The sequence below is a fragment of the Salminus brasiliensis genome, chromosome 15 (assembly GCF_030463535.1).
Source record: "Salminus brasiliensis chromosome 15, fSalBra1.hap2, whole genome shotgun sequence".
Classification (NCBI taxonomy): domain Eukaryota; kingdom Metazoa; phylum Chordata; class Actinopteri; order Characiformes; family Bryconidae; genus Salminus; species Salminus brasiliensis.
The window spans coordinates 36,581,576-36,607,816 of NC_132892.1; the positions used below are offsets into that span (position 1 = coordinate 36,581,576).

Consider the following 26,241-nt stretch of genomic DNA (forward strand, 5'->3'; position numbering starts at 1 on the left):
ACCGGCAGAAGCAGAATGAACCAGGTCAACATGAGCATTAAATCACAGCACTGAGTCAGGGGTTCAGACAGGAAGCTGCTATGCTACCAATCAGTGGGCTGAGTTTTATCATAGGGGTCAAAGGGTTACAGTCCCATACCCCTAAATCTCAAAGATTAGAAGATTTGAAAACTACAGAAGGTATGAGAGGTGGGTCCTCCCAACAAGGCAGAACATCCACTGAAGACCAGGTGACTCAATTCACCACAGACAGACAGGAAACACCTGGGGGCAATTATGAGGGGGTGTGGTTACTACATACACACAGGTAAAGGAGAAGAAGAAGGATGTAATCCCAGGATTTCTCAGTTCTCCAGAGAACTCAAGCTCAAAGTCAAATCTAACCAATAGGAGAAGAGCTGAGGAACACTCCTATTGAACAATCTGAGAAGTCCTGCTTTGTAGAATAGCCAGGCTCAGATGTTACGTGAAGATTAAAGCAGAGTAAAAGCCGGAGATGTTCCAGACAGATTTCCTCTTTGTGTTTTTTTAGCCTGGATAATTCGGTCTTGGAGTCGTGGGAAAATCGAGAATGTGGAACAAACTGAAGAAGAGAAGCAGAAAAGAGATGGAGAAATTTCTCCTGCTGCTCCTCTACATCTCCACCTGGGGTAAGAAGAACACACCACTCATACACCTGTTTCTCTAGATGCTTTTCAGCTCACCTTGACTGAACTCTAAACACCTGCCTGTAGATCATTCCTCTAAAGACCTGCGTGTAGACCATTCTTCTGAAGACCTGCCTTTAAACCAGTCCTCTAAAGACCTGCCTGTAGACCAGTCCTCTGAAGACCTGCCTGTAGAACATTTTTCTAAAGACCTTCATGTAGACCAGTCCTCTAAAAAACAGCCTGTTGATCAGTCCTGTAAAGACCTGCCTGTAGACCAGTCCTCTAAGTACCTGCCTGTAGATCAGTCCTCTAAAGACCTGCCTGTAGATCAGTCCTCTAAAGACTTGACTGTAGATCAGTCCTCTAAAGACTTGACTGTAGACAATTCCTGTAAAGACCTGCCTGTAGACCATTCCTCTAAAGACCTGCCTGTTGACCAGTCCTGTAAAGTTGGTTGATCAGACAGTGATGGCGATACTGTGTTGGTCAGTTGGTCAGGCAGTGTTGAGCAGACTGTGTTGATCAGCGCTGGTCAGTGATGGTCAGAAGATTCTGGTCAGTATTGAGTAGACAGGGCTGGTCTGTATTGGTCAGTACTGGTCAGTGTGTTGCTGGTCAGAATGATACTTAATAGTGTTTAATCAGGTAAAACAGGTGTATGTGATGAGTGTGTGTGTGTATATATTCATATTCGTATTCATACCCCTGTCAAAGTTTGACTTAAATTTACTTTTATTTAACCAGAAATTATATTTTTGCCTGGAAATGACACAGGCATCTCCCAGGAGATAACACGATGATGTACAAGAGGCATCATTGTGGGAAAAAGTATTTCTCAGCTTTTATACACATTTGAACAAAAAGTGGCATGTCCACAATTATTCATACCCTTCTCAATAATTAATAGAAAAGCCTTCATTGGCTATTACAGCAATCAAACGCTTCCTGTAATTGCTGACCAGCTTTTTGCATGTCTCCACTGGTATTTTTGCCCATTCATCTTTAGTGATGAGCTCCAACTCTTTGAGGTTCGAGGGTCTCCTTGCCATCACCCTGATCTTTAGCTCCCTCCACAGATTCTCAATTGGATTCAAGTCAGGACTCTGGCTGGGCCACTGCAAAACATTAATGTTTTTGTCTGCTAACCATTTCTTCACCACTTTGGCTGTGTGTTTTGGGTCGTTGTCGTGCTGAAATGTCCACCGGTTCCCAAGGCCAAGTTTCTCTGCAGACTGCCTGATGTTGTTGTTGAGAATCTTGATGTATTGCTCTTTTTTCATGGTGCCATTTACTGCGATCAAGTTCCCTGGTCCATTGGCTGAAAAACACCCCCAAAACATTAGGTTCCCACCACCATGTTTGACAGTGGGGATGGTGTTCTTAGGGTTGAAGGCTTCTCCTTTTTCACGCCAAATGGTGCACACATCATTGTGGCCAAACAATTCAATTTTTGTTTCATCTGACCATAAAACAGAACACCAGAAGTCTTCTTCTTTGTCCAGATGAGCATTTGCAAAGGTCAAGCGGGCTTTTGTGTGCCTTTTCTGGAGAAGTGGTGTCCTCCTAGGCCTGCGTCCGTGGAACCCAGCAGTGTGCAGTGTCCGTTGAACTGTCTGCCTTGAGATGTCGCCACCAGCAGAGTCCAGATTCACAAGGATGGCCTTGGTGGTGATCCTTGGATTTTTCTTCACCTCTCTCACTATTCTCCTGGCCAGCACAGGTGTCACTATTGGCTTCCGACCACATCTTCTGAGATTTTCCACAGTGCGGAACTTCTTGTATTTTTTAATAATACTTTGCACTGTAGCCACTGGAACTTGAAAACATTTTGATATGGCTTTATAGCCCTTTCCTGACTTGTGAGCGGCCACAATGCACAGCCGCAGGTCCTTAGTGAGCTCCTTTGTCTTAGCCATGACTGTCCACAAACCAACTGCAGAGAGCTGCTGTTTTTCTCCTGTTGAGTTGATTAAAACAGCTGTTCCCAATGAATCAGGGTAATTAGGATGCTTTAAAACAGCTTGGACTATTTGGAATGGTATAGAACTTTGGATTTTCCCATATACTGTGACAGTTTTCAAAGGGTATGAATAATTTTGGACATGCCACTTTTTGTTCAAATGTGTATAAAAGCTGAGAAACATTTTTTTCCACAATGATATCTCTTGTACATCATCGTGTTATCTCCTGGGAGATGCCTGTGTCGTTTCAAGGCAAAAATATAACTTCTGGTTAAATACAAGTAAATTTAAGTCAAACTTTGCCAGGGGTATGAATACTTTCGGGCATGACTGTATATTTATGTGTGTGCGTGGTATATATATATATTTACGTGTGTGTGTGTGTGGTATATATATATATATATATATATATATATATATATATATATATATAATTATATTTATATGTGTGTGTATTTATGTGTGTGTGTGTGTGTGTGTGTGCAGCTGTGTCGGTGTCAGACGGCTTCAACATTGACGTCACAAATCCAGAGCTCTTTTCTGGGAGTCAGGAGGATTTTTTTGGTTACCGGGTTCTTCAGTATCAGTCCGACTCACAGAAACGGTGAGTACACACCTCTCCATCAAGCAGTGGATTGTGGGTAATATGGTAGTCAGTGTGTTTTCCGTCTTCACAGGGTCGTAGTCGGAGCTCCTCTGAGCAGAAGCAGAAATAACGAGACATCAGGAGCGATTTACAGCTGCACCCCAAACCCAGCAAAGTGTGACCTACTGTACCAGCAAGGTACCCTCACACTGTACCCTCACACTGTACCTTCACCTGGACACACACACACACACACACACACACACACACACACACACACACACACTACAGTGGTACTGATACAGCTACAGTCCAGCAGTCTGACCAGCTTTATTTACCCACAGACTCTGAGAATGTCCACTTCTTTGGGATGTCCATGGCAGTGAGGTCCAGCCCTTCAGCCAGCCTGACCGTGAGTTTACAGCTCCATCTCTTTTGGTTTTATTGGGTTTTCCTGGATTACAGAAGATTGGTGTTCACCAGGACCACAAAGAAAATGCTGCACAAGCTGGTGTGTCGGGGGTGTATCAGCAGTGGTGTGACGGTTGCATTGGCTGACATATATATAGATGTATGTGTAATATATTCTAGATGATTTTTTTATACGACTTGGAGAAACAGTCTGAAAGAAGTTTAGGATGTGTTTGGTTTCAGTGGAATTGAAATATGAGCAGTGGTTGTTGAACATCAGCGCTTACATCCTGCCTTCAGACCACATCTGTGTGACATGAACTGAAAGAGGTCCACTTTTCCTGTTATTTAGGCAATAGATTTACAGAACATGATCGGAGATATGGAGGTTTGCAGGTCTTTTTTTGGAAAATAAAAAATGAAAATACACATGTGGACAAAATTGTTGGTACCCCTCGGTTAATGAAAAAAACCCACAATGGTTACAGAAATAATTTGAATCTGACAAAAGTAATAATAAATAAAAATGCTATGAAAATTAACCAATGACCATCAGACAGTGCTTTTCAAACATTGCTTCAACAGAATTAAAAAAAAAACAACTCATGAAATAGGCCTGGACAGAAATGATGGTACCCTTAACTTAATATTTTGTTGCACAACCTTTTGAGGCAATCACTGCAATCAAACGATTCCTGTAACTGTCAATGAGACTTCTGCACCTCTCAGTAGGTATTTTGGCCCACTCCTCATGAGCAAACTGCTCCAGTTGTCTCAGGTTTGAAGGGTGCCTTTTCCAGATCCCATATTTCAGCTCCTTCCAAAGATGCTCAATAGGATTTAGGTCAGAGCTCATAGAAGGCCACTTCAGAATAGTCCAATGTTTTCCTCTTAGCCATTCTTGGGTGTTTTTAGCTGTGTTTTGGGTCATTATCCTGTTGCAAGACCCATGACCTGCGACTGAGACCAAGCTTTCTGACACTGGGCAGCACATTTCTCTCTAGAATCCCTTGATAGTCTTGAGATTTCATTGTATCCTGAACAGATTCAAGACACCCTGTGCCAGATGCAGCAAAGCAGCCCCAGTACATAACAGAGCCTCCTGCATGTTTCAGAGTAGGGACAGTGTTCTTTTTTTAATATGCTAGACATTTTTCCATCAGTGAACATAGAGCTGATGTGCCTTGGAAAAAAGTTCCATTTTTGTCTCATCTGTCCACAGGACATTCTCCCAGAGGCTTTGGGGCTTGTCAACATGTAGTGTGGCAAATTTCCGTCTGGCTTTTTTATGATTTGTTTTTTTAACAATGGTGTCCTCCCTGGTCATCTCCCATGAAGTCCACTCAAACAATGATGGATGGTGCGATCGGACACTGATGTTCCTTGAGCTTGAAGTTCACCTTTAATCTCTTTAGAAATTTTTCTGGGCTCTTTTGTTACCATTCGTATTTTCTGTCTCTTTGATTTGTCATCAGTTTTCCTCCTGCAGCCACGTCCAGGAAGGTTGGCTATAGTCCCATGAATCTTAAATTTCTGAATAATATGTGCAGCTGACGTCACAGGAACATCAAGCTGCTTGGAGATGATCTTATAACCTTCACCTTTAACATGCTTGTCTATAATTTTATTTCTAATCTCCTGAGACAACTCTTTCCTTCGCTTCCTCTGGTCCGTGTTGAGTGTGGTACACACCATGTCCCCAAACAGCACAGTGACTACCTGTAGCCCTATATATACGCCCACTGACTGATTACAAGATTGTAGACACCTGTGATGCTAATTAGTGGACACATTATTTTCAGGGGTACCATCATTTCTGCCTAGGCCTGTTTCATGAGATTACTTTTTTATATAATTCTGTTGAAGCATGGTTCAAAATCAATGTCAGATTTTCATTTGTTCATTTTCATATAATTTTTATTTATTATTACTTTTGTCAGATTCAAGTTATTTTTGTGACCATTGTGGGGTTTTCTTTCATTAACCGAGGGGTACCAACCATTTTGTCCACATGTGTATCAATCATCAGCACAGCTACAAACATGATCGCCATTACCTACTAATAATATGGAGAAAGAGAACTTCAAAGGCCCTAAAACTGAACCTTGCAGGACTCCACAAGACATGTTGTTTATAATCAAGAGCCTTGGTTATTAATCCTCAATCTAATTAAGTGACTGTTAATTAAAAAGAGATGTTAATTAAAGTGAATAAAGTGTGAAGTACTGTAGTAATTCCACGGTGAAGTGTTACCATATAAGTTCTTGGCATTTTTAAATTTCTGGGATTGTTTAGAGCAGGCAAAACCGGCCCACAGGAAAGATCTGGAGGATGTTTGTAAAACAAATAGCCTACGAAGACTCCAGAAGAGCATGGCAGGAATATCCTCACAGCCCTCATTTCCAGCTTACAGACAGAAGCTGAAACAACATGCCCTGTAAGTAAAGATGCCCGAGGTTGGCCCGAGGAAACTGCTTCATACAACTGGGGAAGTGTCAGTAATTTCTCGACATCCATCCAACACGACAACTATGAGACCCGACTCCTCAGTTAGTGTCTAACAGAGAACCCAGACCTCCATGTGCAGCCCTGCTACACTACTCACTTCAGCTGTTGGTGCTCATGATGTTTTGGGTCATCAGTATCTGCTGTCTTCCCAGACCAGACATTCCCAGAGTATCCCACCTGGGTCTGGTCGAGCTTATGGGCTTAAACCTGGAAATGCCAAAGCTTTCAAAAAACAACATATCATCTGAGCTGGAAGTTAAACAATTACTCTCAGTTTCACGCTACACAAACAAGTGTGGAAAATGCTGAGCTGGGTTAGCACACATTGCCAGCATATCCCTCTCACTCTGCACTCACTTCCTGCTATAATCATCCCAGAGGTCCGAAACTTTCTGTCAGCCAGGAGAGATAGAGCAGAGTAGTTCACTAGAGTGTGTCTGATAGCAGAGTCCTGTGGTAAGATCAGTTATTACAGTAAATTAATGACACCTCACAGCTTTGATAACATACTCAGTTATGTTATCAAATAAAAATATGTTTGATATGATTTTATATTTATAACTTTTAAAGCTCCACAATCGGCTGACATGGCGATCCGCCAACATTTACATTTACATTTAGGGAATTTAGCTGACGCTCTTATCCAGAGCGACTTACAGGAGGCGTTTTGCCCAAGGACTCTTATTGGTGTAGCGCAGCACAGTTACCCAGACCAGGAATCGAACCCCAGTCTCCCACATGGTGTGGTAGCTCACTGGCAGGTAGTGGTGTTATCTGTTGCGCCACACCAACCACAGCCACTTCTTTTAGAAACTCACACAGACAAACTATAGGCATGTCTGTTTGGCAGCCACTTTTGCAATGCAGCCAGACAGTTATTTCCAGTCAGAGGAGACCAGACTCCGATCTCTCTGTAAGCTGAAGGTCTGATCACCACTTTAGATCCGGGTTTTAAACCTCATGAATGTCTTGTAGCGTCCGGCTCAGTAACGCACAACATACCTGATTTCCCAGCTTCTTTCTCTCCTTAGCATGGGGGAGGGGATGGGGGGGGTTATCCTCCTCCACTTGTGACCACTTGTGTTAATGCCATAAAGCTATAGTTAAAGTTACTGTTATAATTACAGTTATAGTTATGATTAAAGTTATAGTTATGGTTATAGTTATAGTTATGGTTATGAATATAGTTATGGTTATAGTTATGTTGCTGTTATAGTTATGGTTATAGTTATAGTTATAGTTATTAGATATTATACAGTGTCTGCTGTTTGTTTGAAGCTGTGATCTTTAACCTGTCTGACTTCTGTGGTTGTGATGTAGAGCTGCAGTCCCAGTGTCACTCGTGACTGTGGCAGAAACTCGTATCTCAGCGGTGTCTGCTACCATTTCAGCAGCACACTGGACATCAGCAGCAACAACACCGTCGCTGTTCAAGGTTCCAGCAGTTCTATCTTATAGAATGAACCAGGCTATTCTTGCGTGTTAAAATGCACGTCTTGGGCTGATTGGAACACCAACACATGCCAGTGCCTGAGAATGACTTCTGAAGGAGGGTCCCCTGGTGTAGTGAAGCACCAGTCAATAGGAGACAGTTCAGGGAGGTGCTTCAGCTCAGTCATGTAGAAAATAGGAAAATAGAGCACTGTTAGCAGCACAGCTTTCTGTTTGATCTTTCAGTTCCCACCCACTGCAAACCAGCAACACGAATCAGGGACTTTTCACAGATAACAAAATGTCTTAGTCAGCCTTAGTTAGATAAACCTTGAACAAACAGGCTAGATTAGTGTGATGGATGTTGCTCAGAGTAGCGCTGGCAGTGAAGCAGGGTTTTTCTGAGGAAAGCGAGATTCAGGAACAGGTTGTAGCAAAGCTCAAAACACAAGAAGGAAGCCCAGTAACCCTTAATCATAACAACAGTTAATAAAACATCTATGACTTCTTATTTTAGAACTGTCTAATCATGATCGGCTGCTTTGATGTCGGTGAGAGATCTGGATGGGCTACATGTAGCGGGGGTCTGTGACGGTGAGGTTTTAACAGCAGGTGTTGAACTGAAATGGTATCTCAGTCAGTAAATATGTTTCCCAAATCCATCACTGAAAGGCCTTTCCTATATTCTGCTGATCTGGTAGCCATCATCTCCTCTAACAGTCTATTTCCTGGGGAGAAGTTCTTGCACCCCCTCTTTACTGCCCTCTTACCTCCCTGTTCTACCAGCCCTACAGGGGACCCTTTAGCTCAAAGCAAGAGGCTTCAGAACTCTACAACTCCAGGAAAGTCCAGTCCCACAGGACAGCCTCATACAGAGACGTGGTCCAAACTAGCAAGAAAAGCCAGAATCTGACTGTTCTAATGATCTAATGTTCAGAGATGATAGCCATGTTTAGATGTTTGAAATATGTCAAATATGTAACTGGATGTGATGCTCAGCACCAGCATTCCACAATTATTCCATATGTGTTACTTTTCTGCAGCGTGCCCCCCAAAAAATGTAGTCTTCCTGTTTGATGGCTCCTACAGCATGCTCAATCATGACTTTATTAAGAGTAAAAAGTTCATCTGGGATGTTATTGCACGTCTTCAAAACTCATACATTCAGGTAGGCACCCGTATTCTCCCTCTTTAGACTGAATGTTTACTTTACAGGGTTATTTCTTCTTTTTCTTCACAGCATCATCATTTTGTCTTTTGGGATCCTGATGCATTTTTGTATGTAACTTATAAACTACCTTGAGTTACAACAGTACTGTACTGTACCGTACCATACTATCCTATACTGTACCATACTATTCTATACTGTACTGTACCATACTATCCTATACTGTACCATACCATACTATTCTATACTGTACTGTACTATACTGTACCATACTATTCTATACTGTACTGTAACATACTACACCATACTATCCAATACTGTACTATTCTCTATTGTACCATACTGTACCATACTATCTTCTACTGTACCATACTATCCTCTATTGTACCATACTGTACCATACTATCTTCTACTGTACCATACTATCCTCTACAGTACTATACTGTACCATACTATCCTATAATGTAATAAAATTATAATCCATTTAAATACATTTTTTAGGTTTTTGTCATTTGGACACAAGACAGTGTTTTATGAATTTACAGGCGTTTTGCTTTTTATTGCATTTTAACTCTGGGGCTCAAATTACTTTAAAACGTTCTTACAGTTTCAGTGGTGAAATCTGACTAGTGAGTTTAAGGAGCAAAATATATAAAGAAGAACATTTTGATCCTTCATTCTGAAACAGGCTCACAAATCCGATCTGAATATCTGATGATGGTTCTGATTCTTGTCTGTTTGTGTTCAGTTTGCTGCCGTCCAGTTTTCTGCAAAACCCCGCACTGTTTTCACCTTCAGAGACTACATGGAGAACACTGCTGAGAAAAAGCTGGAGGATGAGGAGCACATGAAGGATCTCACAAACACTCACCAGGCTATTGACTATGTTCTGTGAGTAGTCTGAGAGCTTCTGCTGAGGTTTACTCCACCAGTCAAAGGTCTGATGGAGGCAAACAGAGATACCTCCTGCACCAGGACTGTTAGTGTGGAGCTATATGAGATCGGGACTGCAGTGAAGACAGGGAAGGACTGTAGACTGGAACTCAAACAGGGACAGACACATGGGCGGTGACAGAGACTGGGACAACTACAGTGACAATATCTAGAACAGTCTGCATGAGGAGGGAACTGAAAGGGTGATCAGACAGGTGACTGGGTGGCATTCCCAACTTCCAGGATGGGAATCTGCTTCACAGGTGATGTCTGGAATGTGTTGGATGTGCTGGGTTTACTAAAACTGCACCGTTTGGTTTTCAGAGGAAGTCTCTTCAATAACGTGTCCTCTGGGGCGGATCCTGAGGCTGTGAAAGTGCTGGTCATCATCACTGACGGAGCTCCGACTGATTATGGCGCTAAAAACGTTACAAAGGAGTGTGACGATCAGCAGGTCATACGCTTCATTATAGCCGTGAGTTCACTACAGCCTCATGTCCATCTCTTACTGACCCGCTCACCCTCCCACCGCTCCACTGTATTAAAGGTGATTTTACTGACAGGTGCGGAAGGCAAACATAAACAAGCTCAGGGTATTTGCCTCAGAGCCCAAAGATCAGAACACGTTCCAGATTGAAAACCATGATGGACTGGAAGGACTTCTGGATGACCTTCAAAAAAAGCTCCTCTACTCTGAAGGTATCAGCAGAAGCTTCTCTGTTCTCTCTCTGACGGAGATCCTCATGTTCGACTGTGTGAAAGATCAGATCACGGGAAGAAAACTGCACACTGCCTGTTCAAGCTGGTAGTAACTCCAGGCTCCTGCAGATGGCGCTGCACAAGGATGCTGGGGCTATCGATATCTGCGGGGTGTGACGGGATTGATAGGTTGAGAAGAGGTGGTTCACTGCAGTGTGTGTTCATGATTGGCTAATAGGAGTGATTGCATTAGGACCTCTCCCACATCCCACTGCACACCCCACAGGTGTTTGTAGCCCCAGCCACCTCAGGCAGCGCCATCTGCAGGAGACCGAGGTTACTACCACCTTAAACAAGGTGCAATTCTTTTGTCTGGATATTTAGACGCCACTTCTTCTTTGTCTTCTCTTTTTTTTCTTCTAATCCCAGTACTGGTCTAAACATTTATGCCATGTCTCTACATTCAGATCAGGGTGAAAGGAAGCAGGAAGTGATGAAGCAGCTGTCTCAGAGTGGATTCAGCAGTGCGTACGATAAGGTATAACCAACACCTTTCAAACTGCCTCACCAAACTAACACTAGATCTGATTCTGCTGTTTTCAGTGGTATTCCCGTCTAGCCTATCTGGAAAATTGTAGGTTTGTTGTTTTTTTGTGTCCCATAACAGAAGACAACATTTTAGGAGAATGCTTTCCAGGATATTAGAGAATGCCCTTCAGTCAGGGGTATTTGAGAACCCTCTCCTGGATGGAAGTGTTTGAGAATGCTCTCCAGGGTGTTGAGAAGTTCCCCCTTTAAAAAAGCTACAGAAATCAGTGTGTGAGTTGTTGAGACCTGCCGTTCGTACAGGGAGAAGATCATGCAGTACTTAGGTCTGTTTTGGACACTATGCTTCATTCTTTGATACATTAGATATCAAATTTTGTGAGTAAGACCTGTTTTCAAAAATGTCAGAATACTTGTGGGCGGGGCCTATGTTTACTTCCAGAAAGTAATAATCTATTCCAGGATTTTGTTACAACTGCCTGGACGGCTTTCGGTCTAAGCTCCAAGCCATTACTTCCTGAAGCTGGTTTGCCACCTCAGGAGGAGACCATGAAGAGTCCTGTTAGAATTATGTTGGGAAGAAACAGAAAGTAGTGGAATGCTGTTAGTTTTAGTTTTGCTGTGATTCGTACTGTTAGTCAGCACAAATGAAAAATAACGATTACTCATGTTCTCTCAAAACAACATCCTGAGCAGCGACACACACTTCACAGAAACTTTGGCCTGTAATTTGTATTGGCATGTAATGGCTTGTATAAACACGATAATTAAGCGCTTACGCAGTCTGAGATTAGTCTGAGATTAGTCTGAGATCAGTCTCACTGTTTCAGTGGTGGCTCATAATGAATGATCTACACCAAGCTTGAGAGCGCACCGTCCTCTCCAGTTATCTGAGAACCACAGTAAACGTCTCTTCTGACATTACTCGGCTGTTCACAGTCCTGCAGATTCATTAATGCACATAGCTCATGCTGGAAATGTTAAATATTGAAGGTAATCTGTGATGTTTCATGCTGAATAAATGCACATCATATCCGAAGATCATGATCACCTACCTAATCATGAAAATACCCACCCTTGGCTGGGATGACGCGAGCGAGAAGTCATGGTATGGACTGTATCAGGGTGATGGACGGTCTTCAGATCGAGTAGCTGCTCCACAGTGGAGCGTCGATGGTTCTGGACCACTCCCCGGAGTCGCCCTTTTCCTCTGGGGTACCACTGTTCTGCCGTTGGGAGGCTCTCGGTGTTTGAGAGATCCATTCCCAGGACTTCTTCACTATGGCGAGATGCTATCACCCTTCACCCAGTATCCTATTACTATGCTCTTTAGGACGTCAGTCAAACCTCGTCCTTTGCTCATGACGATGGTTCTGCTACAACTGACTGGTTCTCTCACTTCTTTAGATGCGCAGCAAACCCTGTAGCGCTGCATCTGTGACACCCGGGCTGAGTTCATTCCAAACTCTGTGGGATGTTCTAGAGCCGCTGTAGTAAGGTTGTACCGAGAATGGACGTCTCGTTCCCAACGGCAGAACAGTGGCACAGGTCATTGATGCCCGAGGAAAAGGATGACTCCGGCGAGTGGTCCAGAGCACCATGCTCCAACCTCTAGAATACAGTCCGTACCTCATCAACTCACAGGAGTCATCCAAACCAAGGGTGGTTACTGCCACTAATGGTGGTCAGAATAGTCTGATATGACTGTATGTCTCACTGCAGCAGCTCGGCAGAATCCTACTTCTAATATAAAATCAGTAGCAGTGGTTAGCAGTGCTCTGCCCAGAGGAATGCATCTCAAGTGTGTGTGTGTGTGTGTGTGTGTGTGTTTAGACACCAACAAACAAATCAGTAAAACCCATATCCTGTTTTTTTAGGAAGGTAGAGCTAGCACCCTCCCCTTCAGCACTGTGAGATAAGGGGGCTAAAACGTAGAGGGAAAAATGATGAAGGCTGAACTGGAAAGAAAAACATACTGTAATCTGTGTGTGCTCCCATTTGAACACCAGCCAAGAGGTCCTACAGTGACCATGAGGTCAAACCCCTGATTCTTCATCAGAGATCCAGAACCTCGGTGTTTTAGAAATAGTGAAGAGGATTACAGGGGTCCGTTATATCCCCAAGACCCCTCAGGCAAGATGACGGCCTGTTAACCCAATAAATACCTACAGCAATTGCCACACACACACACACACACACACACACACACCCTAAATCTTACACTGTCACACTGAAACCATCTGATTTACCTGCGCCTGTCTGTCAGTCTGTCTGTCTGTCAGTCTGTCTGTCTGTCTGCCTGTCTGCTACTCTAATAATTGCTAAAATGACTGTAAAAGTTGACCCCCCCCCCTCCCTCTCCTCTTTTTTCCCATTGTGAATGTGAAGGTTGATATCTAGCTGAGGGGTGGTTGTTGTTGGTGGTAATATCAGATGACCCTTTAAAGCAGAGTGTTAATTCCACTCTCTCAAAATGGGGTCTTCCAAGAATCACTTCACACTCACCACTGCTGACCGTTTCTCTCCACACACCTGGTTTCCTGAGATAAGGCAAGCTGCAGGATTTAGACACTTTTAAAATAAATGTGTATTGTCAGCAAAACCATTATAAAAACACCCAAAACGATGAAAACATGAATATATTCATACACAACACCTTTAACAGAGCAGGACCCAGAGCAGGACCCAGAGCAGGACCCAGAGCAGGACCCAGAGCAATTACCCTCAAAGACTGACTGTTCACCCAAAGCTACACGGTCCTGATGGTCAGTGTTGAGCAGTGCTGAACGGGGCTGGGTGATATATCATGATGTTCAAAGATATTTTTATGCTACACAATAATTATGGCAATATTCAGACATGCTAATAAAATGTATCAGTAGTGGCAGATTCAGATACTGTCCCACACTGACCAGTCATTTCTATTCACTGTCCGCTGAACTGCATCCCATTAAACAGGGCTAGTTACCCTCTCTGTAGTGAAGCGGGCACTTGGTCAGTGTGGATCACAGTATGATCAGAAAAGGATGTTACTGATATAAATATTGTCATATTGCTCAGCTCTACTGTGTCCAGCATGTGCTCCAATAGAATAGCATGGTCAACTCTTCCAATGAAACGAGGTCAGACTGTGAGGAAATCTACTGCTAGGCTTTTCAGGCAGGATCTGAAGGGTTTTAGGCACAGCAGCAGATTACATCTTCCTACCTTTTCTGCTCTGGACTCCAGGAAACTCTGATCTTGGGGGCGGTCGGATCAAATGAATGGCGTGGATTGCTTTATGAAGTGATGGGATCTGGAGCTGGAGCCACAGAGATGGAAATCAAAGACCCGGAGCTGAATAGTGACTCCTACCTGGGTAAACTGGTGTAGCAGAGCTGTTAGTGTCCTACACTTTAAACACAAAGACGGTACGAAGTATTTTTTTAAAAATGTCATAGGAGAGCCACTATTTATTTTTTGGTTTGATGGTTTAGCTGGTCAACATGACCAAGCAGCTTGACCATCATGACCAGCATCAGCATGATCAGCATAAAATGGAACATACACTCGGCTGGTCAAGAGCTGCTCCACCAGCTAGCTTACCAATGTAGGGAATGTTTTACCTGGATCAGCAGCTTTTCAGCCACCTTGACCATCAAAGACCATCTGAGGAACCTTTAACTGCTGACGGGACCAAAGTTTTATTACACCAGCAGTTTACTTCGAGGTCCCTGTAGTTCTAGTCTGGGATTTAAAGGGGTGATACTGTTTTTTAGCAAGTTCAGGTTCTTGACTCTTAATGGGACCAAACACGGTTCTATGGCAGTACTTCAGAACACGTGGAGAGTAGAGTTTTAGCTGGACTGTTCAAGCTGTGAAGATTTTACACTGGTTAGTTCAGTAGATGTTTGATCAGTAGATGTGTGACTGATCTCTGTCTGATGTTTAGGTTACTCTCTAGCGGTTGGACAGAGAGCTGGAGTCTCTCTTTTGTTTTCTGGGGCTCCGAGGTCCAATCACAGGGGTCAGGTGACTTTCTTCAGAAAGCATGACCAGACTTGGAACCTCACAAGCAGTATATCTGGAGAACAGGTCAGTATTAATCCTATGACCATGAGACTGAATCTCCCTGCTTCATTTTATTTTGTTCTCAAAACAATTATAGAAAAATAAATAAATAAATAAACAAATAAATAAAAAACCACCAAAAAACAGTTTTTAAGCAAGACGTCTAACAGCCAAGGAGAAAAGATGAGTGATCAATTTGTAAAACTTAATCTGATCTCAGCTGGGATGAAAGCTTGGAAAACTCTTTCCAGGTCCTTAAAAAGAGAGAAAATTAGTTACTTTCTGATTAATCTAGAACAACCCTGCTTCCTAAATGATTTATTTATTTGCAGTGGAGAACCTTTACCGTCCAAACTTTATTGTCCTTCAGATAACATATACTCAGATAACATATTTTCAAGGAGGCAAAGTAATGGAATATAAATAAAAAGAATAAAATCAGCCACAAATTGACCCCTGCAGTACACCACAGCTGATGGATTCTGCAGAGGGAGAGAAATGTCCACACTGGGGCAGTTTTTTTGAGTTTGAGTGATAATTCCGATATTTATCATTTCCTACAGAACTAAGCTTCACTGATACACTGAATGTGCTTCAAAACGGGAGAGATTGGACTTTTGTTTGAGGACAGTTAATCCAATCCCATCTGATTCTAAATCCTAACTAACTTCTCTGCAGGTCGGCTCATACTTTGGCGCATCTCTCTGTTTATTGGACGTGAACTTGGATGGTGACACTGACTTTGTTGTGGTTGGAGCTCCTCAGTACTACCAGGCCCAGCCCCGGAGGGAAGGCAGGATGTACATCTACAGTCTCATAGATCAGGTAAAGCACAGCCTTCAGTCCGTCACTGATGATCAGTCATTAGCTGATTAGCCATCATATCAATCAATGTTTGTCACCTTTTTTAGTATAAAGTCATTATACTGATACAGGGCTATACCACACAATTACCACAGTTAGGCTGAGTCTCCTGTGCAGAATAGGCAGGACACACAGTAGTGCAGGTCAGTAGAGAAAACACAGAGACAATAAATACAAGTAATACAAAAAGATCTGTGCAGATCTGTGCAGATGTGTGCCTGACAGGCTGGGTGGTGAAGGTCCAGTTTCTGTACAGCATCACGTACGTGAACATGGCCTGCACTGCAGTGATGAGAATAGCAGCTAGTGTTCAGGAAGATGATGGAGGAACCTGTAGCTCAGTGTGCTCCTGCTGTCTGTCTGTAGATGGTGCTGGTGAAGAAGCAAGAGGTGTCTGAGAGTGTTCTAGGCCAGTTTGCAGCATCAGTAACATCCATAGCAGATCTGAATGGAGACAAGCTGCAGGATATGGCTGTTGGAGCTCCGCTGGAGGACGATGGCAGAGGAGCAGTCTACATCTACCTTGGTGACCACATGGGGGGCATACGTGCTCGCTACAGCCAGGTACCCCCAAAATTACTCCCAGTACAACCAGACCCCCCATCAAAGGTGTCCACATTCTCCAGAATAAAGGAGGAAGTAGAGTAAACACCAGGCAGAGGCAGAGTCCAAGGCAGAGCTGTTTAGTTCTCCACTGTCGGCAGATACTCCTCTCTCACTCCAGCATCTCCATCAGAGGCTGGATGTAGTAGAAAAAGTGAGGAAAGCCAGAGGTGAGCTCCACAGCATGGACACTACACCCGTTCCCCTCCCTGTACAGTCCTACTGATCATGTGTGCTACTCTACCTCCCCGCTCACTGTTCCCACAGAGCCGGGCTTGTTCTGAATGAGTCATGGTTTCCCACAGTTGTGTTTCTGGTGCTTCCTGTCATGGTCTTCCTCTCATTCTGATGGAGTTCTCCTGACCCTGCTGATATTGGCTCACTCAATGCGGCGTTATTAAAATATCCATTATGAAAAGCCTTATCTAAATAAATGTTAAATGGCTGGAGTTACTGAACATCGAACACTGCCAAAACCAACCTGCTGCCTCTGTCTGAGACTGTGCTGACCAGGAGGCATAGATGAGAAAGATACGGTCACTGGTGTTAAAGTGTCCACAAAGTATTGGGACACCGGCTTATTCCCGGTTTCTGAAATCAAGGGTATTAAAAAGACGTTCTCTCCTCCCATGAAGATCTAACGTGTCTAATCTCTCTCTGACGCCGTACTTCAACATCAGCTGTGGTGAGAGTCTTCTTTACTCATCCTGAGGTTTAATCTGGTCACATTGGTCAGCTGTTCCTCTTGTAATTGATTTAGTGGACGGTGGAACGTCTGATTTCTAATTGTTCGGAGGTCTTTTTAAACCCCTTCCCAGACTCCTCTGCGGTCACAGGACGGTCAGGGAGCTGACCAAAGTGCAGAGAACAGCCCTTAATGTGTGATGTGCGGTTAATGTGACTGTGGGAGCTTTTGTGTACTTCTGGGAGAACAGCAACCCTGGCAATGGAGGTCCAACACCTTACCACAGCGCCTCCAGCGAGCACAGGCAATTGGTGGAGCTGCACCCCTTAAAACAATGAAATAAAAAAGGTGGAAAAACCAAACAAAGGAGACGCCAAGATGGCGAAGCTTAGACTGAGGACAGTTAGCACTAAACAACTGCCCCCCCCCCTCCTCTCTCTCTCTCTCTCTCTCTCTCTCTCTCTCTCTGTCTGTCTGTCTGTCTGTCTCTCGCTCTACTAACTAAAGTAGCTCCTAAAACAGAGGAGCTGAGGATCAACGCTTCCCTCAGACTCTCACTTCTGAGCTGGGCTTTCTTCAGCTTCCTTCTTTTACAACCCTGTTATCTTATTTAGCAACTTGTCTTGGTTCTCCTTTCTTTTCAGACTCCTCTCTACACAGGTGTGACAGAGCACTGCTCTGTTGTGCCAGTCTTAAATGCTGTGACCACCAGGTGTGTCTGATTGGCACTGATTACCCGTCAGATCTCTGGGGATTGGAGTTCCTTTGGGTAACCGTGCCTCGCCGCCGTCGCCCTCTGCTGGTACATGGCGGCAGACACTGACCCCTTACACTGCATCTCCACCTCAGCTCTCTGGATCTGATTATGGTGATCTTCTTCACCCCTCACTTCAACCATCAAGGTCAGACCAGACTAAAAGTCTGAGGTTTAAATCAGACCGACTCCTCCAGAATAATCCTCTCCAACCATGTTCTGATCATCTGCAGCTGATCTTCTGCTCCTGGTTCTGATTCTACACATTAGAAGTAGTGATACGTGTGTGTGTGTGTGTGTGTGTGGGGGGGGGGGGTCTGTTAATTCTATTAATTTCTATTAATTCTATTTTATAAATGATGATGATTAAAGAAGTTTCTTCAGGTGTGAAATACAGAGGTTTTCATGGGGTGTCTTCACTTTTTCACACGACTGTCCACATAAGAGAAACACACACTAGCTCCATCACTGATTCACAATACATTGCACTTGTATCATTCAGACCCAGCAGTGGAATGAATGGACAGCATGTCTGCAGTGTTTGAGGGGTCAGTTCTTCAGAGCCTTTGAAGCACGTCCTGCATTAAATCCTGAACTGAGCTGGACACCCTGGAGTGAACCCCAGAACTTCTGAACATCCACCAGCTGCAGCGTTAGCAATGATGACCAGCTGCAAGTGTGCAGGAGATCCTGAGAGCAGCGCAGATGTGGCCACCTCACCTCCGGTCGTCACTCGTGTCCTGCATACCACGCTCTTAGAACCTTGATTCACAATTACTGAATAAATGTCCTGGTTCTTTTACACAGAACCGGCCTGCTCCAGTTTCTCCATGCTGTAAAGAATCAACGGTCAGTCTGCAGAACCCACCTCAACCCTGCAGTGAGCACACCGCCGGCGGAAGAACCACGTCTGGCGAAACCCGGTCACTGTAGAACTGTAGAATACTGCAGAACGTGCAGCAGGAGACGTTTCTGATCACGCTGCTTTTCATCTCCATTTGTTGATCTCCACTCAGGGCTTCCTGAGCCCTGCTGAGGAGTTAAAAGCTCCCGGGCCTCTGGTGGGAAGGTGGTAGATCCCATTGTTTCAGGGAAACAAACCCACCGTCCACCCATCCCAGTTCCCCATACAGATCCATATCATGGGAAGAATAACAATAGATTTGGAGTCTAATCCAGACTGTAATCAGAGCAGATCTTCAGTTAAAGCATCAGTGTTCAAACCTTTGGGCGTAAGGAGGGATTCAGCTCGGTCTGATTTCACTGAGGAGGACTGCTGGTGAAGAGGGTGGCCGTAGCTGATATGATGTTTGTTTGTGCAGCGGATCCTGGCACGGACGATCTCCCAGCAGCTCCAGCAGTTTGGTGTGGCGATTGACGGCTCCATGGACATGAATGAAGACAGACTGTCAGACATCGTGGTGGGAGCCAGAGGGACTGTGGTTCTGTTAAAGTAAGAATCCCTCACTATTATAAACCACAGACTATTATACTGCTGGACCTCTAATGACCTCCCTGAACACCTGACCTGCACACAGGCACGGTACATCAGGACTCAGAGGTTTGAATCAGTAGCTGACTCTGAACCAGGGAGTCTCCAAGCTGAGCCAGTAGTCCACTCACTGAGCACTTTATTAGGAACACCTACTCGTCCATTATCTAATCAGTCAGTCATGTGGCAGCGGGGAGTGGATGCAGTCATGCAGATCCAGCAGCTTCAGGACTGGTTTGGGTATTATCTAGAACTGCTGATCTGCTGGACTTTCTCTCCAGAGTTTCTCAGAGTGGTGCAATAAAGAAAAGTGACGGCTCTGTGGTTTTGCAGCTCTGTGGTTCTGCAGGTTTGTGGTTCTGCAGTTCTGTGGTTCTGCAGGTTTGTGGTTCTGTGGTTCTGCGGATGGAAATGCATTGTTAATGAGAGGATGGTCAGACTGGCTGGAGCGGACAGAAAGGCTACAGTAACTCAGAACACCCCTCTGTACAGCTGTGGTAAGAAAAGAACGCAGCTCAGAATGAACAGCACCTCCAACCTTCAGGAGGTGGAGCTACAGCAGCAGAAGAACCACGTCAGGTTCCACGCAGTGTTCCTAACAGAGTGGTCAGGGAGTGTGATGGTTATATGGAATTTCTCATGTTTTACTCATAATCTGGTGTCCTGCACACCCCGCTTTCAGAACCCACTACGACTCACAATCCTGAATAAATACACTGTAACTCATACACATAACCAGACATTTAGCATGAATTACACACAGTCTAATAATAATAATAATAAAAATAATAACAACAGTGTGAAGTGTTTCTGTGGTCCAGCTGGTCATACCGGTCACCTCTCTGGTTCTTTCAGGGCTCGACCAGTTCTGTCTGTTTCTGCTCAGCTCTTCTTCTCTCCTCCTGAAATTACACTTGACAACAAATACTGTGTGCTGAAGACTGAGAGCACTCCTCCAAATGTTACCCTCAGCACCTGCTTCAGCATAGCAGAGAACACCAGCACAGGTATGCTGACCGGTACAGGTATGCTGACCAGTACAGGTATGCTGACCGGCACAGGTATGCTGACCGGTATAGGTATGCTGACCGGTACAGGTATGCTGACCAGTGCAGGTATGCTGACCTGTTGGTAAACGGTGGCTTTTCTTCAGGTGTCTCTCCTCCTCCTCTCAGGGGCGCTGAGCAGTGGTCTGAATGTCTCGTTTGACCTCCTCGCTGATTTTACGAGACGCTGGAGCAGAGCCTTTTTCATACACACTAATATATTATCCAGAAGTCTCCAGAACTTTGTGCTGCTGGACTCACACCATACCTGCATCAACCACACAGTCTACATGCAGGTAAACTGACACTATGGACACTATGGACAATATGTCCAAATGTTTATGGACACCCCTTTTAATGCATTCAGCTACTGAATGAGCTACTGGTGGTCATCCAATATCCTGACCTCACTTAACACTTTTGTTGCTGAACACAATTAAATCCTCACAGCAATGCTCCTCCAGAATCTAGTATAAAGTCTTCTTCTCTGGACAGTAGAGACAGTTACTCCAACAGAAGCAGGATCAGCTCTTTAATAGCCTTGATTTCAGAAAAAACAATTAATGAATACGTGTCCCAATATTTTTGGCCATATGGTGCTACGATGCTACAACCTTACTCCTGATCCTGAAAGTCTAAAGTGCATCTACAACTTTAACCACAGGCATAAGAGTGACTCTAAAGCCCAGTCTAGTTCTAATGCTGATCCCAGGTCTGGTCCAGTCATGCAGACCTGCTGTAGCTGCTCCCCAACCCCGTACACCCACAGTACACAGATCTGCTGGATCGACTGTAGGTTCCAGCCTTCATCTCCACAAATGCCAAGATGTCCACATGGTTCAGCAGTATGTGTGAACCCTCACACTGATGTCTTCCACTCGAACAGGAAGGACCGTGACCGTGTATTTTTGAAGATCTAATCTACACCGTCTCTATCCCCTTCTACTCGGGACCTCCTCTCAGAGGAATGTTAGGATCCCACCCAATCTAATGCTCTGGACACTGAGACGGGTCCCTCACATGTCCAGATGTTAGTTTTTGTGGCCCTTTGAACATGTTGTCCTCCTGTTGCAGAACTGTGTGAAGGACGTTTTTTCTCCTGTGTGGATCCGGCTGAATTTCTCCCAGGCTGAGCAGCAGCCCAGCGGCTCCAGAGCTGTTCTCAACATTAGCAACAAAACAGGGGCTTCTGTGGAGGTGAGCCGCACCCGTCCCCTCCTGCAGGACTGATCTCTTCAGCGATGGTAGAGAAGAGACCATGTCTGGCTTCACATTCACAGTGAGAGTAGTGGGAGTGGGAGCAGTGGAAGCAGTGGAAGTAGTGGGAGTAGTGGGAGATTTCACCATGGCTCTTCTGATCCCTGTGTCTCAGGTTCCCTTCAGAAGAAACTGCCAGAGCAATATGAGCTGTCTGGCAGATCTAGAGCTAGACTTCAGCTTCCTGTAAGAACCAAACACACACACACACACACACACACACACACACACAGACACACACACACAGAGACACAAACACTCACACACACACACACACACACATACAAACACACAAAGGTAGATGTGGAGTTCTGAGTGAAGGGCTGAAGTGTTGGTTGGTCTCTTTCAGGAACAGCTCGTTGTTGGTGGTGGATCAGGCGTATTTCATCATCAGTGTAACTCTGCTGAATAAAGGAGACGATTCCTTCAGCACCCGCATGATGCTCAGCTACCCACTCGGCCTGTCGCTGTCCAAGTTCGAGACCATTAAGGTGAACCTGAAGCTGTTTTACTGAGAATGAGATGAAAGAATGGGTGGTCTGAACAGTCACCAGTTTGATCCCCCAAACACAAGGCTGAAGGGCCCTCAAACCTGGAACCTCACTTTTTATATTTACAGTTTTAACTTCTTCTTTTTTTAACTATAAAAACACCTTTTTTAATTAATGATTTAAGGTTTGTAGTGATGGCACAGAATATGTTGCAGGTCAGAATGAAGCCGTATGATTTTCTTAGGAAATGAAGAATAGAATTACACTTAAAACTGACAGGTGGTTAATATGGTGTGTCAGGTGGTTGCTTTGGTTTCCCATTTTGGTGGGTTAAGTGTTACAGTGCATTTGCACCCCATTTATTCCTAAAAGGAAAAATCTGTAATAATCCCAAGTCTCATATTCAGACTGATTGATCTGGCGTGGGAACAGTGTTTTAGGAATCCTGAGCTGATGCTGATAGATCTCATTCACTGTGGCACTCCAGAGAGAGTGTACAGCTCCAGTGTGAAACAGTACCTGTAATGTCTCTTCCAGGCCAGTAGGAGGACTATAATCCGCTGTGCGGATCAAGATGACGATGCACTGGATAGAACCTCCTGCAGGATCAGTCTGCAAGTCCTCCCTGCAGACACACGTGTAAGAGATACACCCTGAGACTGTATTTCAGATGTTAGGACATCAGACACCCCTTCTGATCACCACATTCAGCTTCTTCAGGTTCACTATTGCTAATACAGACACACCCAGCCTGTCTAGTCCTGCCAATAGAATAGAGTCTGGAGCAGGTCAACATAAAAATACTTTTGGGATGAGTTGGGGATCATCCAACATCCTGACCTCACTAACTCTTGCTCTTGTCACTGAATGCAATCAAATCCTCACAGCCATGCTTCTCCTTCAGAATCTAGTAGAAAGTCTTCTTCTCTGGACAGTAGAGACAGTTACTCCAACAGAAGCAGGATCAGCTCTTTAATAGCCCTGATTTCAGGAGAAACAGTGAATGAACAGGTGTCCCAATACTTTTGTCCATGTAGTGTATGTAGAAGGTGGAAAATAAGGAACGTCTGAGTTTTGAGTTTTACTCCAAGTTTCGCTGCAGAATCACAGTGACGTTCTCTTCCGAATGTTCAGGCGACGTTCCTGGGGACGTTCCGCACCTCTGGATTCTATGGCTGGAGCGAAATGATGGAGATGACCCTTGTGGCCAGCAGGTAGTTCTGCTCCTGATCAGCACATGTAGAACCACTCTGGGTTTCCATAGGCTGCTTCCTGAACGTTCTGCATTGGGTGTGATGAGTGTGACTCTGGTTGGTTGCAGTGATAATAACAGTAACTCCACTAAAGGAGCGCTGAGGAAAACTCTGCCGGTCCGGTTCGCTGTGGATCTGGCCATCATCTTGTGAGTACTGGGACGAGAAGAGAGGGGTTCAGGATTCGGCTTTTGATTTGTAATGTAATAAAGAGGAACTTCAGGAGAACCCTGTCTCTCTGTTTCAGTGTTCCTCAGAGGTCAGTTACCTTTCTTCCTTTCTCTGTGGAAGACAGAGGCCCGAAGTCCATTAGCATCTTCTATCTGGTCAGTTGAATTTACTCTATTAGCTTTAACAGGAGGTGAGCGCTCCACACTGACCTCCTCTGTTCCACCCTACAGCACGAATCCCTCTGAAGTGACCAGCTCTGCACATGCAGGCCATGCTGCTCAGCCCTACTCACCCCTGTGTTATTCTTTATATTTGATATAATGCTAAATTTAATGTTCACCTCACTAAAACCTTGTATTTCCATTTAGTCTGTCTTTCCCTCCACAAATGGAGTCTTTGTGCTGTATGTCGTTTCCGGATGAAAGAAGTGAAAATGAACTGAAAGATTTCTCCACTGACTTTTAACGGAACGTTAAGAAGGTTTTCACTTTTCTTGTTTTGGAATTACAAGGTTTTTCAACAGCAAAACTGTGTGTGTGTGTGTGTGTGTGTGTGTGTGTGTGTGTGTTTCAACAGGTGAGGAATCTGGGAATGACGGGTCTACCTGTTACAGTAAACTTCTCAATGCCATTTCAGGCGGGTCAGAACTTCTGCCTGGACCAGCACACGGTCTCACAGGTATCCCTTCAGTCAGTTCGGTTCTTCCCTCCAGAACTCACATTCATTCATATTTTCATAAATCAGCTGAACTTCTTTCTGCACAGAACTGGACGGACTGTAACATCACAGAGGAGAGGAGCTCTGCTGTAAGTATGATCTTTAAACAGTGACCTACAGCAGGGGGCCGCAACAGGGGGCCGCAACAGTGGCTGGAGCCCAGCACGATTTGCTGATTTGCCTCCTCTACCAGATCTACTAAACCAATCAACATCTAAGTTGAATCAGGTGTCTCCCCCTCGACTTAGACTACATACCCTGCAGGTTTCTAACAGAAATGTGGTGAAATCAGTGCAGTAAATAAATCAGACGGGTGAGTCGGAGCCGCGGCGGGGTGTTGGACTCTTCAGGGAATGATGTGTGGGTTGTAATGGAGCAGACGGCCGGTCAGGTGATAAAGCCTTACTCCAGCACTGAGGCTTTAATCAGTTCTAGATCTGGGATGTGTTGGGAGCTCCACTAAAAGCCCTGAATCGGACCCGACCGAGCAGCACCGCTACTGCATCAGCCCCTGAGGAGGATCATGTGTCGTGTCAGTGAGCTGCAGCTTAGCACGCTGTGTGGTAATCAGAGATGTATGGTACACATGTCCCAATGCATTTACATACAATTAACTATAAATATCTTCATAATTATTACATTTAAACACACAGAGACATCCTCTGTTTTACAGCAACGTCAGGAAGGACAGTGCTGTGTTGGAATGATGCAGCTTGTTTGTTTGTTTGTTTGTTTGTTTGTTGGGAGCAGATGAGCTGTGTGAGGTTCGAGTGCGGTTCCTTTTATCTGGAGGCAGAATCTGCTGTTCAGTTTGAGCTGAAAGCCCTGCTGACCTTCCTCAATCCTCACCAGTACACAGGGGTAAGACCAGGACTATGAGCTGAGCTGACTGAAAGACCGTAATGCTACAGAGAACGAGCCTTGATATCATATGTCTATATCATATATCTATATCATATATCTATATCCTAAATTATATTATATATCTATATCATATATCTATATCATATATCTATATCCTAAATTATATTATATATCTATATCATATATCTATATATTATATACCTATACTATATATTATATTATATTATATTATATTATATTATATTATATTATATTGTGTGGTTGGTGTGGTGCAACAGATAACACCACTACCTGCCAGTGAGCTACAACACCATGTGGGAGACCAGGGTTCAATTCCTGGTCTGGGTGACTGTGCTGCGCTACACCAATAAGAGTCCTTGGACAAGAGTCCTAACACTACACTGACCCTCCTCTGTAATACGAGTAACCTTGTAAGTCGCTCTGGAGAAGAGCATCAGCTAAATGCCCTAAAATGTATATATTATATTCTATATCTATATCTATATTATATTATATTATATTATATTATATTACATTATATTATATCCTAAATTATATTATATATCTATATCATATATCTATATATTATATATCTATACTATATATCTATATCTATATTATATTATATTATATATCTATATTATATTATATTATATTATATTATATTACATTATATTATATTATATCTATATTATATTATTTATCTATATTATATATTATATATGATATATACACACTTCTGAATAAAAAAGAATTAAATGAAAATAAATTCTGGAGGAGGAGGTTCCTCTCATGGGTTCTTCCTCTCGACCCGGGGGAGCTTTTCCTTGCCACTGTCGTCACTAGCTGCTCTAAAGAGGCTCGAACCTGGGTCGTCTTTTTGAAAAACCTAAATAAATAAAACTGAATTGAATTGAATAGAATAAAAGAAGTAAAGCGGGTTACATCCACTGAAGCACACAGAAGCAGAACCTGTTCTGGACCTTTATTTTGAAAAGTGTGGCTGATGATGGTCCTCCGGCTCTTCCTCCTCAGACGTGGTCTTTCCAGAAGTTCAGTTTGGAGCACGTGTTCTCCAGCTCTGCTCAGCTGCACTTTGAC

At 44.0% G+C, this 26,241-nt stretch overlaps 1 protein-coding gene across 1 annotated transcript in view; it reads left to right on the forward strand.

Moving 5' to 3' along the window:
- Positions 1-607: 607 nt before the first annotated feature.
- The window catches only part of LOC140536300 (integrin alpha-M-like), a 28,846-nt gene continuing 3,212 nt past the window's right edge, over positions 608-26,241 (forward strand). The window contains exons 1-28 of the mRNA XM_072658025.1: positions 608-650; positions 3,098-3,215; positions 3,289-3,395; positions 3,542-3,609; positions 7,437-7,551; positions 8,591-8,715; positions 9,464-9,606; positions 9,973-10,123; positions 10,212-10,347; positions 10,815-10,885; positions 14,122-14,251; positions 14,825-14,967; positions 15,622-15,768; positions 16,174-16,371; positions 19,172-19,302; positions 20,197-20,348; positions 20,517-20,683; positions 21,462-21,584; positions 21,760-21,830; positions 21,994-22,135; positions 22,673-22,774; positions 23,270-23,349; positions 23,457-23,537; positions 23,636-23,714; positions 24,136-24,237; positions 24,324-24,365; positions 25,027-25,137; positions 26,176-26,241. The exon at positions 26,176-26,241 is cut by the window's right edge and continues 36 nt beyond it. Of these exons, the coding sequence (XP_072514126.1) occupies positions 608-650; positions 3,098-3,215; positions 3,289-3,395; positions 3,542-3,609; positions 7,437-7,551; positions 8,591-8,715; positions 9,464-9,606; positions 9,973-10,123; positions 10,212-10,347; positions 10,815-10,885; positions 14,122-14,251; positions 14,825-14,967; positions 15,622-15,768; positions 16,174-16,371; positions 19,172-19,302; positions 20,197-20,348; positions 20,517-20,683; positions 21,462-21,584; positions 21,760-21,830; positions 21,994-22,135; positions 22,673-22,774; positions 23,270-23,349; positions 23,457-23,537; positions 23,636-23,714; positions 24,136-24,237; positions 24,324-24,365; positions 25,027-25,137; positions 26,176-26,241 (3,144 nt within the window). The remainder of the gene's footprint in view (positions 651-3,097; positions 3,216-3,288; positions 3,396-3,541; positions 3,610-7,436; positions 7,552-8,590; positions 8,716-9,463; positions 9,607-9,972; positions 10,124-10,211; positions 10,348-10,814; positions 10,886-14,121; positions 14,252-14,824; positions 14,968-15,621; positions 15,769-16,173; positions 16,372-19,171; positions 19,303-20,196; positions 20,349-20,516; positions 20,684-21,461; positions 21,585-21,759; positions 21,831-21,993; positions 22,136-22,672; positions 22,775-23,269; positions 23,350-23,456; positions 23,538-23,635; positions 23,715-24,135; positions 24,238-24,323; positions 24,366-25,026; positions 25,138-26,175) is intronic.